Raw genomic sequence first — 14,380 nt, forward strand, 5'->3', positions numbered from 1 at the left:
GGCAGGTAGAACTAAAATTCAACCCAAGTATTGTGCTCTATGGTGCAGCTCTCAATGGAGATCTTTATCATAACCACTTTCCACCTCTATTATATATCTATCCCTGCTGGATGCCCACTCCCTCCCCCCCAATGGCTGGATTAAGACTGGGAACTCATTATTTAGGAAATCACCAGCACCTTATTCACATAGCTGAAAATTGGAATGATTTTTTTTACACAAAAGCAATCTTTACTTCATAAGAGCCCTCACTTTTCAATTGATAATGACTTGTATACCATGGGTAAGATAAGTTGTGAATTTGAGAAAATCATTGATGCCATTCACAATGTGAACGAAATCAGGACTGTAACGAGAATGTAAAATATTCTATTTTGCTAGAAGTTTCAGGAAAGCTTAATTCTATTTAGGTCAGATTCTATGTATAAATTTAGCATAAGCTAGATAAAACCTTTCCCAATTACTAACAGTTACACCAAGGACCCTAGTGTCTTCTGCTAAAGCCCACTTTCATAGATTGAGAACTGCCAAAATGTTCAAGAAAAAAGAGCCTGCCTTCAGACACTTAATGACACTATTGACTGTAAAATGGCTAAATTGTCACTCTGGAAACAAAGCTAGTCAAGAAAGATAAAAGAGCACAACACCCCCACACAACCTATATAACATAAGCAAAGTGTTTTGTTAAATGTTTAATGTAATTCAGAAATACATTTTGATATAGTAATCTTACACAAACTTTTCAACCACATCAGTAATGATCATTTCCTCTAGGAGCTAAGGCTTTTAGCAGAAAGTAATCACTTTCCAGCTCGGTCCTGTTGGGAGGGGGTGGGAGAGGACAGGATGGGTTTTATTCTATTTTTATTTCAGAACTCTCAACTATTCAGTGTAAAGAAAGCTACTATCAGTCCAAAAAGGACTAGCTACAGAGACAGAGAAAACACAAACTGACCTACACGGATCCAACCCCAAACTACATGGAGCGCTTCTGAAGAAATAAACAAAAAAATAAATGGGAGGTTTTTTGTTTTTTTCTTTTTTGAACAAGGAAACATTACATACTAATTGTTTCTGTGCTAAAATTTAACTATTACATTTCCGCTTCCAAGGCTTGCTGCAAAAGCAAGTAGACGGGTAAAGGGAAAAGCACACTTTAATTTACAGCTCAGTAACCTCCCAGCATCTCCGTGTTTTTCCCCCCAAATTTACCAAAGTTCTTGGTTACTTCAAGAACAAAAACATTAATGTGTACAAAAAAGCCCGAATTGCAGGATTCTGTGAACACACAAGCGTAACTCTTTAAAGAAATTAAAAAAAAACAGCACAACACAAATCCCAGTAATAACATTGGAAATATGAGAAATGGGGGCTCTTTGCCTAAAGTCCATTGTAAGTCAAAGTCTGTTAATATTACTGCTGCTTTGAGAAGCAATCCTGGCAAATTCTCCTCTTCTATGTTGCAAAATCTGACCTCTGTGCACTCGTCCGCCAGAACATAAAATGTGTATATGTGTGGGTGTGTGAGAGAGACAGACACTGGTAACTACAACCCAGAACTTCGTGCAGACTGGCTGTACTGAATAGACAAGTCCCATTGGAAAATTGAAGTGCCTTGCTGAGCCATTCAAGAGACAGAGAGCAAGTTTCACTCATCAATATGATGAGCCTCTGCATCCCAAACTGCAAATCAGCAGTTTCTCAGTCTACCGGTGTGAAAGCCATTAATTCAGACAAAACACAAGAATAGGAAGGCACAGGCTGCCAGTGAGCTGTGCTGGGCCCAGTCTGGAGTTCATCTTCAACACTGCCTGAAAAAAAACACTGGTCTGGGGTATCCACAGAGGTGCCTGCAAGACCCTGGAGCAGAAACCTTGCAAGCGGATTAGTTCCAATGTCGCTATGTGCTTCCTGTGGTCTGTTTGTCATCTGTGTCACATGGGCCTGCATCAATAAGGAAACAAGTATTAGTTCTCAAAGACATTTTTTATTAGAATCTTCAAATTCCATGATATCAGGTCTACCGATCATGCAAAAAATTCAAGAGAAAGATGCTCTGCCACAACAGTCGTATAAAACAGGCCACTGGGGTAGCCTACTTTTCAAATCCGTTGTCTCAAATGTTTAAAAATTAAATTGATTGTTCTATTCTAAAGTGAAATCAAGTCAAATCTATCAGGCTACAATGTAGAACAACCATTAATTCATACTCTAATGTGGCAAAATAATCAAGGATCCGACTCTAGCAGACCACAAAACATAATCTAACAATACAAATATCACACAAGTACAATAAATATTGGCACTATCAGGTTAGATATAATCTTTACAACTGTATTTTTCAAATTATTGGTTAAAACAGTCTTTGAGAAAATAGCCAGGGAAATATTTCAGATAATCAGTGACACTTTTAAAAAGTCTAGAATATTAATGATGAGAAATTTCAAATTTCAAATAATTAATACTAATTAGGAAACAGCAGAAGAACGAGAAAGAAAAAAGACTTGCAGTCATATAGCGCCTTCATGACCTCAGGGCATCCCAAAGTGCTCCACAGCCAATGAAGTACTTTTGAAGTGTGGTCACTGTTGTAATGTAGGAAACATGGCAGCCAATTTGCACGCAGCAATCTCCCATAAACAGCAATTTGATAATGACCAGATAATGGGCAGATGGGGTCTCAGTTTATCGTCTCATCCGAAAGACGACACCTCCGACATTGCAGCTTTCCCTCAGTACTGCACTGGAGTGTCAGTCTGGACTTTGTGCTCAAGACTCTGGAGTGGTGCGTGAACCCACAACCTTCTGACTCAGGAGGTTGAGCCACGGCTAACATTAAGAAAAGTAGTGCACTGCATCCTGTAGACAGTACATACTTCAGCCACAATTCACGAGTGATGGAGGCTGGTTATTGAGTCCATTGACAGGAGCACTGATGAAACGAACTGCTCTATGCTGGATGATGTCGAGATACTCAATTGTTGCTGCAGCTGCACTTAATCAGGCGAGTAGTGATAATTCCATCACATGCCTGACATGAGCCTCGAGTTGATGGGAAGTGAGTCATTCATTACAGATTACCCTGCCTCTACCCTACTCTTGTAGCCACAATGTTGAAATGGCTGGTCTAGTTAAGCGTCAATGGTGACTTTCCCCTCAAAGAAGTTGACAGCGGGGAACAGTATGATACAGTATTGATTCCTTACTTAGCGTATCAAATAACAAACTTAGTCAGTGGCTACTCTGGATCTAATCTTTAACAGCAGATGTTGCATACCTGGATTTCAGGTGGTCATTTGACACTGGCCCACATAACAGGCCTTTTCGTCCATGAGGTCTGCCCTGGTGCTTTTCTTCACGTGCAACTATTTTAATCCCACTCTCCTGCTCACTTTCCAAAACCTTTAACATCCCTCTTTTTGAAGTCACTATCCAATTCTCTTTTAAAATAACTGATGTACTCTTCTTTAAAAATTGTTTGTGGCAGAATTCCACATCTTAACTACCCTATAAAGATTTTTTTCTAAGCTTCCTTTTAATGCTTGTGATTATCTTAAAATTGTGCCCTCTCATTATTGTCTTGCCAACCAATGGCAACAATCTATCACGATAAATAACGCTTCATAATCTTGAATACCTCTATCAGATCAGCCCTTAACCTAATTAGCTTTAGTGAAAAAGCCGTAACTTCTCGAATAGGCCAATCACTGCAGCCCCAGGACATCACTGCAGGTGTTTCTTAGGGCAGTGTCCTTTGTCCAACCATCTTCAGCTGCTTCAGCAATGACCGTCCCTCTGTCATATGGTCAGCAGTGATGATTCCTCAGTATTCAGCTTCACTCACAACCTCTTCAATAATGAAGCAGCCCATGGCAGCCTACGAAGGACCTAGATAACATCCAAACTTGGGCTGACAAGTATGGTAACATTCTTGTCACATAAGTGCCAGGTAATGATCATTTGCCCATGACCTTCAATAGCACCGGCAGCACCAAGCTCCCCACCGTCACCTTCTTTGGGGGGGAAGTCACCATTGACGCTTAACTGAACCAGCCATTTCAACATTGTGGCTACAAGAGTAGGGCAGAGGCTGGGTAATCTGTAATGAGTGACTTACTTCCCATCAACTCAAGGCTCACGTCAAGCGTGAGATGGAATTATCACCACTTGCCTGATTGGGTGCAGCTGCAGCAACAATTGGGTGTCTCGACACCATCCAGCATAGAGCAGCTTGTTTCATCAGTGCTCCAGCCATCGGACTCAATAACCAGTCTCCATCAACTTGTGAATTGTGGCTGAGGTATGTACTATCTACAGGATGCAGTGCAGCAACTCACCAAGGTTACCTCATTAGCATCTCCCTCCCCGTCGGCCTCTACCACCAACAAGGACAAGTGAGCGATGTCGTGGGAACACCGTAACCTCCAGGTTCCCCTCCAAGTCACACACCATCCTGACATGGACATATATTGCCATTCCTTCAGCGTGGCTGGGCTAATATCCTGGAATTTCCTACCTAACATTTTCTTGGGGCAACTAGGGATGAGCAATAATTGTGGCCATGTCAACATTATGCATATCCCAAGAACAAATTTTTTAAAATTCAAGCCTGAAAAGTGCAGTACATTAAACTTTGTAATTTTATAACTCCCTATTGAATGCTTGCCTCATTCCTCCCAAGAGCTTTTGAACAACATTGGATTGTTTATTTAGCAAATATTGGAAGTTGAAACTTGGCATTGTTTAACCTTTATATTTGAAATGCATTCTAAATGGTTACACCAGCTACATGTTGTTATTTTTCTTTATCTCAGAACTCAAATACAAATAGCAGAAATTCTGGAAGGTCTATAACCATTATTTAAGTTTAGATGATGTTTTAAATAAAGATCCCAAATGTAAACATTATTAAAGCAGAACGTTTTAGCAACACTAAGTACTGTTGTAGGGATATATGCTAAAGGATGGCAGATGCAAATGAGTTTAATTTTTCCTTAAATTTTACACATTTTTGGCCGTCTCTATAAAAACCCATACCCTAAACAGATGTGCATTAACGCTAAGATAAAGAGCCATTTCCCTATTTTTACATGGAGATTTATTTATGTATCTATGGTAAATTTATCCACCTACAGTGGGTAAGGAAACCACCATTTATTTTCAAGAAATCTATCAAAAATACTTTCTGCACCATCTCTGAGATCATCGCTTATAAAATTCCAAATTCAGTAGCGATTTGCATTATCCCCACACTGCAGCACCCCCACCACCCCCATGCAACAGGATAACCTCTGATGCATTTTAAATAATGCCACAGGAGATGTGCTAGCCATTCTAAAAAGTGGAAGCAGACATACCTGTAAACTATACACTAACAAGTTTTAATATCTGTATTAGGAATCTTGAGATCTAGTGGTTGAATACTTGGAAAAGCAAAGGCAGCATGGATTCAGTAAACAGAAGTCATGTTTCATCGGTTTGTTTTTCCACTGAAATTATCGTTGAAATACAGTTGAGATACAGTGGGATTTTTAGAAAGCTTTTGACACAGTTTCACATTGTCAATTAATGGCTAAGGTGCCAAAGGAGGATAGCCATAAATCTGGGTATAAGAAAATTTAAGTTATATATATGAGGGAGGATTAAATTAGGCTTTGATTACAATGTCTCCACCAGCACTATCCAAAGCAATGGCTTCAGGTTTGGCTCTGGTGTCAATTCAACCAACACAACTTTTTCCAAAGGTCTACTTAGCACTGGTTTTGGTATACAAGAGGGCAATTATACCGCACAAAGGGAATTGAGACCGATTCACTTGAGTTCACTGCACGTGTGGAGAGCCTATTTATATTGCCACTCTTAGCTTGCATTCAGTCTGCAATTCCAAAGCCAGCTGACAGCTCTGCTCAAATTCCCACATTCTTGATGTCAGCTGGATGACATCACCAGACTGCACACTGGTATAACTTTGTGCTGGGCACCCAAACTTCATTATTGGTTTCCAAGTGCGATATGGAATCTGATTTGTCTCAACACTTACATCAACTTTAGCATCACAGTGAAGTAGAAATTGCTTTAATATCAATGCTGTCTTTTAAGTCTCTGAATGGAACACAATAATCAGTGGTGCAGCTTTCTTTTTCAGTATGCTTCTAGGAATGTTCCATGCCAACATGCGATTCCCTATCTGACGTAGCAGTGGGCAGTCACAACCTCAAGGTCTCTGCACCCAGTAGGAATCAAGCTAAAATATGCTTGCAGGCCAGATAACTTTCCGGTGAATGAGTCGGTTGTGTAAAGCCCTTTTGGCTTCTAAACTATCTTTGTATTTCAGTAAATTGTCCAAAGACAGCATCATTCAAGTTAGTCGCTGGGAAGTATCCATGACATTTTATTATGTCTACGGCAACGGATTTCTCAGTTATCAGACAAAAAACTAGAACAGTTCATAAAGAAGCCTTATTTACAAGTCATCTGCCCCCTTCATGTGTGAAGTTCTTAAAGGGACTGAATCCTTATATCATTTTTTTCTTCTAGGAAGATCAAGTTCCTATTTATTTGTAGAAAACAAATGAATTAGGATTGATTTACTATTCAAAAACATTGAAGGATTTTTATTTTACATTAAGGGAAGTGGAGGACTGCAGTTAAGCATAAGTGATATGCTTTTACTTTAAATTCAGAATAGCACAGGGTCTGCTTGAAGTTCTTTTCCTGCAGTTTCCTTCACAAAATAATTGCTCAGCAGACATTATTGTGCTCGCCAACAAATTATGGGCTCAGGAAAACTCATCATACTTACTCATCACCTAACCGTGCTTACCACTTGTTGCTGTTGCAGGAACAATAACTTCGTCATCATCATCGCTATCTTCCTCATTCGACTGTGGCACCCCTGACTCTGAGGCTATGCATGGAGGTTCTGGTTCCTGCTCAGAACGACTGCGCAATGCCAAAATGCGATGATGTAGTGCTGCATACAGCTGCCCAGCATCCTTTGAACTGGCCTGTGAGGAGTCCAAAAGAGGCAGAACTTTAGGTTACCTAGCAGCTTTCTTGATTTAAACAACAAAATCTGTAGCAGAGTCAGGGCAATGGCCAGAGAATGGTGTAATCAAATTATTTATCTGTTGTCATTTGAGATTAACATGTACATTATCATAATTTCTTAGTCTCAAGGTTATGCCATGGGATAAAACAGATTACTGTCTCGACTAAAATAGTGGAGAAAGGAATTTTAGTTTAACTATTAAGCGTTCATGTGTTTGTATCCTATGGTGCAATTTAAGTGAATTTGTGATCATTAAGCTGAGGAATGGAATAATTTTCACCCAGTGTTAGCATGGAGCATTCCCAGGCCAGGCTCACCTGGTGTAGCAGGGTGATTGAAGGCCGGTATGTCAGCTGCAGGCTGATGAGAGCCCTGATTGCTAAGTAAGGTTATGGCCCTTTAAGAAACTTTGCCTTTAAAAGGTAATTGTCGCTGGAATGGGTGGAGATGGTCCCCAGCCTGGTGAGAATAAAAGGGTGAGGTTCAAGAGAAGTGAGGAAGCTGAAATAGGCTGGGAGTTGGAGAGTGTTCTAGGTATTGTTAAATTGAATGTACTGTGTTAATTATAAAAAGTGTTTGAAATATGAATTGTTGAGGATGACTGTAGGAGAAAGGAGGCTCTGAGACAGTAGGACCATGTAACATGTGGTGCCAGAAGTGGGATCTGTGTCTCCAATAGAGAAAGAAAGAAAGAATCCAACCCCAATGGAGGAAATGATTAGAGAACTGGTGCAGATCATGCGAGTTTTGCAAGAGGCCCACAGGGCCTCACGAGAGGACCACTCAGATCCTTGAGGCCCAGCAGGAGACCACCCAACTGCTACCGAATCAGGTCGGGTAGAGATTGCTGAATTGAGGTAACATGGGGCCAGATGGAGGGTCAGGAGTTCCCTATCCAAGCCAGTCTAATGCTGCAGAGAATGACTCCAGAGTTCGATGTGGAGGCATACCTCTTGGCCTTTGAATGATGTGCTGAGTGGGAGAGGTGACCACAAGACCAATGAGCTGGCAGTGTTGCACCCTTCTTGTTGGGCGATGCTCAGAAGGCCTACTTTGGCCTGGAGTTGCAGGCTGTGGCCAATTACCCACAGTTGAAGATGGAGATCCTCGCCAGGGCTGGTCACCTTAACTGTGCGGGCTCAGAGGTTCAACGCCTGGCTCTACCAAGAGGGCAAGGCACCTTGCTCTCAAATGTTTGACTTGATTCACATGGCCAAGCGGTGGCTTTAACCTGACAGCAACTCCCCTGCCAGGATCGTGGAGTTGCTGGTAATGGACCACTATTTGACGCTGAAGAGTGGCCAAGGGACTTATGGGTGCAGCCCATGTAACTATAAATCCTGGGGTAAACATGAAACCAGAGAAAATGTAACGGTGTTACTATTGTAATGAGTGGGGCCGCGTAGTGGCACAGTGCCCAAACCAGGAGGAGCCCATGCAATGCAGTCTCGGGGAATCTGGGAATGCCAGCAGGGATTATCCAAGTTGGGTAGTGCAGCTGGTGAGCAATGTGGAGGCCGCTCACCCCTTCCTTGAAACAATAAAACTTAATGGAACAGAGGTGATGGCCCTTACTGACTCGGAGTGTAGTAACCTTGATTTCCTTGACTCTATTACAGCCCTCAGATCTAGAACACGTGGACAAAATGGGTCTAAAGTACGTACATAGGGACGTATTCTATTACCCCACCATCTGGGTCAAGGTGGAAGTGAAGGGAGGTGCCTGGGAATTAAAGGCTGGGGTGGTACCAAAGCTTCCTTGGCCTGTAATACTAGGGAGGGATTTCCTGGGAATTAATATCCTGATCCAAAGGAAGGGAGGGGCAGGTTGTGAGCCTCTTATGTGTCTCCCTTTTTAGATTCAGAGTTGTATCGGGGTCTGGGAAATCCAGAAAATCAAAATGAGAATGGAGGAAAGTCAAAGCAAGAGGAAGGAGGACGGAGGTGCATAGAGTTTTAGTAGGGGGCCAAGAGCCTAGTCCCTCTACTTCTCCAGTCCCAGAGGGGGAACCAGGGCCTGGTATGAGTGGGCAGAGAGGAGCTCCTCCGGCTGACCTTCCAGCGGAGGATGGGCTAAATTTCGAGGAATTGGATATGTGTACTTCTGACTTTCAACAAATTATCCAGTCCCTTCAAAATGTGAAGCAAAAGGTAGTAGTGATAAATGGGCACCCCGTTGAGGGCAAAACAAAAGGTCCTGGGCCATATTGTATAGTAAAGAAAGACTTTCTATATAGAGTGACTCAGTGGCATCAAGAGGAAGTGGAGCAATTGCTGGTGCCACGGACACATAGGTGAACAGTCCTTGACTTGGCCCACAAGCATCTATTCGGAGGTAATCTGGGGACGGAGAAGACTGGAGCGGCTGGTGAGGCGGTTCTTCTGGCCAGGGGTGTACGAGGAAGTACATCAGTTCTGTACCTCCTGTTCAGAGTGTCAGCTGTGTGGACCCAGGCCTCACTTTCGCGCTGCATTAGTCGCTCTTCCAATAATTGAGGTGCCCCTCAAAAGGATCAAAATGGACCTAGTGGGACCACTGGAGAGGTCAGCACGAGGACACCAAGACACTTTAGTAGTTGTTGATTATGCCACCCGATATCCTGAGGCGATGCCACTAAGGAACATAACCTCTAAAACCATAGCAGGCAAATTAGTGAAGATGTTCTCCAGGATAGGGATCCCAAAGGAAATCTTAATGGATCGGGGACTCCTTTCGAGTCCAAGCTGATGAAAGACCTTTGTACCCTGCTCCACATTAAGTGTTTAAGGACCTCCATGTACCATCCTCAATCCGATGGCCTTGTGGAGAGGTTCAATGGAACCCTTGAGTATGTTTTTAAAAAAAGGTTGTGGATAAGGATGGGAGAAACTGGGATATCCTACTGCCGTATCTCATGTTTGCAGTTAGGGAAAATTTGTTGTGCAAACCGATGCCTCAGAGGTGGGTTTGGGTGCTGTACCCTCTCAAATAGTTGAGGGAGAGGAACATCCCGTGTTCTACCTGAGCAGAAAACTATTGCCTAGGGAACAATGGTACGCTACGGTAGAGGAGGAGTGCCTATCAATTAAATGGGCAGTAGAAACCTTAAAGTACTACCTGCTGGGGCGCCAGTTTCTCCTAGTGACCGATCACGCGGCCCTCAAATGGATGCGGTCTAACAAAGAAAAAAATGCCCATGTTACCCAGTGGTTTTTTATCACTCCAGCCCTATTGTTTCGAGGTGGAACTGGGCAGGAGTAGCTCATGGGAATGTGATTCCCTCTATCGAGCGTGCTGCCTCGCAGCGCAGGCCACTTGTTTTGGGGGAGTGGGTGTGTACATGCAAGCAGGGTGATTGAGGGACGGATGAGAGCCCTGATCCCTGAGTAAGGGTATGACCCTTTAAAAAACCTTGCCTTTAAAAGGTAATTGCAACTGGAGTGGGTGGAGACTTTCCCCAGCCAGTTGAGAATAAACGGGCGTGGTTCAAAAGAAGTGAGGAAGCTGAAATAGGCTGGGAGTTCGAGAGTGTTCTAGGTATTAATAAATCAAAAGTGCTGTGTGGTGTTATATTGGGTGTGTGAATTTTAAAAAAGTATTTGAAATAAAAATTGTTCGAGGACTACTGTCTATAGGGGAAAGGAGGTTCCGAGACGTAGGACCATGTAACACTGGGTAGATGCAAAGTAAAGTTCCCACTACAAGCATTCTGAAGGCAGATTTAGCATGGATTGCCTACATAGTAAATCTCCCTCTGGATTGCCCAACAATGTATCTTGTTCTAAGCCTCAAACCACCACCATTTACAGTACTATTACATTTTCTATAGCCACAAAACATTGTTTGGCCTCTTAATGAGGCCACCAATTTAATATCAAATGTGAGCTATGGACCCATATCCACTAACTTGGTTGAAATAACCAAACTAATTTTTATCACCTAATGTAAGCATGGTCTTCCCCAATCTTGGAGTGAGTGGCACTAAGAGTGGGGGGAACTTGTGTCAGAATACCATACTGACAGGGCAGGCTGCACTCTTGGTGTCAACCTGCTTTCTTCCTCCTAGGTTCCTTGGCTGGTAGAACCTGCACCTCTTCTGCTTTGCTAGTTTTTCCTGTTTCCATTTCTACCTGCCTCACTACACCCCATTACCTCAGTTATTCGTGTGCTCCCTGTATCTTTTAAGTCTTTAATTTCTCTCATTATGCAATTTATTGCCTCTTATTAATGTCACTATTTAACCATCTACTGTCTTCCATTAAGCACTCTATAGGTCAGTCTACCTCTGTGCATGTGTGTGTGCTCATGTTGTTTTTCCCTCCATCTTCCCTTTCTTCTGTTCCTTTTTAAGTCCTGTTCTGCTGAATGGTCTACCCATGAAATGGTAACTTGTCTGTTCTTTCCACAGATGCTGATTGACCTGCTGAGTGTTTCCAGCATTTTCTGTTTTTCTTTCTCCTCCATTTGTTTCTTTAGTCCCTTTCCACTCCTGTCTGTTTCTCTGCCTTTATCCACTTCTGTCTGTCATTACTTTAATTTGAAGACTGTGAAGCATGGCAATGGATTTCTGTGCATCAGAAACCCAGCTGACTAAAAAAGATTGAAGTTTTGAGTTCCTATAATACAATAATGAAGCCCACTGTTGAACTAAAAGAATGTATGAAACTAAAGAATTTTCTCAAAACAAGATTAAGACTTTAACTTAACGTTAACTCTTTCTTTCTCCACAGATGCTGCCTGACTTGCTGAGTATTTCCAGCATTTTCTGTTTTATTTCAGATTTCCAGCATCCACACTGTATCGCTTTTGATTTAGTATTTAATTCACTGCCACTTCTCTTCCAGGAATGCCCACCTTGAAGTTCTGCTCTTCTCTCAGACGGGATTTCCGTTTGTCTCTTTTACCTTGTTCACCTTTGTTGCTTTCTGTTTTCCCTCCTCGTGTTTGATCAGGTTTCTACTAAAACTCGCTTTCATAGCCACATCTCTTTCCTCGGCAACCATCTTCGGCTCCGACCTTTTCCACGTGGATTCCAACTTAAATTCCACCCTTTATGTTTCGGATCCACCTATGATTACAGATATCTCCATGATATTCATCGTTCCTCGAGCCACTGCTCTTGCCGCCTCCTGAGATCCATGCACCGCCACATGCACACTCTCGGCCTCTCTCCTCAGCAGCACCAACTCACACTATCTGAGAGTTGTCCTGGTCCGCAGTTCCATTTCATCCTTCGCCTCATCCGGCATCTTAACAAAAAACATTTTTTTCTTCCTTTCAGGTGTCAAGGACCCCAAGCTTCAGCAACTCTTAGATACCAAAGCCCCTCCTGATCCTTCTTCCCTTTCACTTTCCTCTGACCCCATCCCTCCCTCCAATCTCATCTTTTGTTATGTTTTCACTATCCCCTCTCAGACCCCGAATGGTCAGTCCTGAGCAAAGGCCTCAGCTTTATTCCCTTACGCCCCCACTTCAATGAATTTCGAGCTCGACACGATCCTGAGCTCTTCTTCCGTTGCCTTCGCCTCCGCACCCACTTCTTTGGCCAGGTGTCTTCCCCCCGCACAGCGGACCCTTTCTCCCACCTTCAGAATTCTTGTTCCACCTGGACCCCTCCCTCTGGCATTTTACCCTCTCTTGATCTTTTCATTGGAAACTGCCGGCGTGACATCGACCGTCTCAATTTCTCTACTCCCCTCACTCACTCTAACCTACCTCTCTCTGAACTTGCAGCACTCCATTCTCTCGGGTCCAGCCCTGACATTGTCATTAAACCTGCTGACAAGGGCAGCGCTGTTGTTGTGTGGCAAACAGACCTCTACCTTGCAGAGGATGAACGTCAACTCCCCAACGCCTCCTCCTACCTCTCCCTGCACAATGATCCCACTGCCGAACATCAAGCCATAATTTCCCAGACCATCACTGAACTCATCTCCTCTGGAGATCTTCCCACCACGGCCTCCAACCTCATAGTCCCCCGACCCCACACAGCCCGCTTCTACCTCCTTCCAAAGATCTACAAACAGGACTGTCCCAGTAGACACATCATTTCAGCCTGTTCTTGCCTACGGAACTTATTTCCTCCTATCGCGACTTTTTTTTTTCTCCCCTTGTCCAGTGTCATCTGCAACTCTTCCGGCGCCCTCCACCACTTTAACAGTTTCCAGTTCCCTGGCCCTAACGTCTCCTTTTCACCATGGACGTCCCTCTACACCTCCATCCCCCACCAGGACAGCCTGCGGGCCCTCCGCTTCTTCCTTGAACGGAGGCCCAACCAGTCCCCATCCATCATCACCCTCCTCCACCTGGCTGAACTAGTTCTTAAGTTGAACAACTTCTCCAATGACTCCACTCACTTCCTCCAAATAAAAGGTATCGCTATGGGAACCCGAATGGGTTCTAGCTACGCTTGCCTTTTTGTGGGATACATGGAACATTCTTTGTTCCAGTCCGACTCAGGTCCCCTCCCTCACATCTTTTTCCAGTACATTGATGACGGTATCGTTGCCATTTCCTGCTGTCACCCCAAACTAGAAAGTTTCATCAACTTTGCTTCCTATTTCCACCCTTCTCTTGCCTTCACATAGTCCTGACTCTTCCTTTCCCTTCCTCGACTTCTCTATCTCCATTTCTGGGGATAGGCTGTCAACCAATATCTACAATAAGTCCACTGACACCCACAGCTACCTTGATTACACATCCTCCCACCCCGCTTCCTGTAAGGAATCTATTCCCTTCTCCCAGTTTCTCCGTCTCTATTGCATCTGTTCTGATGATGCCACCTTCCACACCAGTGCTTCTGATATACTTCCATTTTCCTCAACCGCGGATTCCCCTCCAATGTAGTTGACAGGGCCCTCGACCCTGTCCATCCCATTTTCCACACTTCTGCCCTCACCCCTTCTCCTCCCTCCCAGAACCATGATAGGGTCCCCCTTGTCCTCACCTTCCACCCCACCAGATTCCACATTCAACATATCATCCTCCGCCTTTTCCGCCAACTCCAGTGCGATACCACCACCAAACACATCTACCCTTCCCGTCCACTTTCAGCATTCCGTAGGGACCCTTCTCTCCGTGACACCCTGGTCCACTTTTCCATCACCCCCAACACCCACTTTCCTTCCCACGGCACCTTCCTGTGCAAGCGCAGGAGATGCAACACCTGCCCTTTCACCTCCTCCCTTTCCACTGTCCAGGGCCCCAGACACTCCTTCCAGGTGAAACAGCGATTTACTTGTACTTCTTTCAATTTAGTATACAGTATTTGCTGCTCACAATGTGGTCTCCTCTACATTGGGGAGACCAATCGCAGATTGGGTGATAGCTTTGCTGAACACCTCCACTCA

The 14,380-nt window shown here is 43.7% G+C and overlaps 1 protein-coding gene across 7 annotated transcripts in view; it reads right to left on the reverse strand.

Moving 5' to 3' along the window:
- Positions 1–679: 679 nt before the first annotated feature.
- LOC137299471 (ran-binding protein 3-like) overlaps positions 680–14,380 on the reverse strand; it is a 303,210-nt gene continuing 289,509 nt past the window's right edge. For all 7 annotated transcript variants that reach the window (XM_067968224.1, XM_067968219.1, XM_067968221.1 and 4 more), the window contains 2 exons: positions 6,824–7,007; positions 680–1,944 (listed from right to left, as the gene is read on the reverse strand). In XM_067968224.1, coding sequence (XP_067824325.1) covers positions 1,901–1,944; positions 6,824–7,007 — 228 coding nt within the window. In that variant the 3' untranslated portion in view covers positions 680–1,900. The remainder of the gene's footprint in view (positions 1,945–6,823; positions 7,008–14,380) is intronic.

This window comes from Heptranchias perlo, chromosome 29 (genome assembly GCF_035084215.1).
Source record: "Heptranchias perlo isolate sHepPer1 chromosome 29, sHepPer1.hap1, whole genome shotgun sequence".
In the NCBI taxonomy this organism is placed as follows: Eukaryota; Metazoa; Chordata; class Chondrichthyes; order Hexanchiformes; family Hexanchidae; genus Heptranchias; species Heptranchias perlo.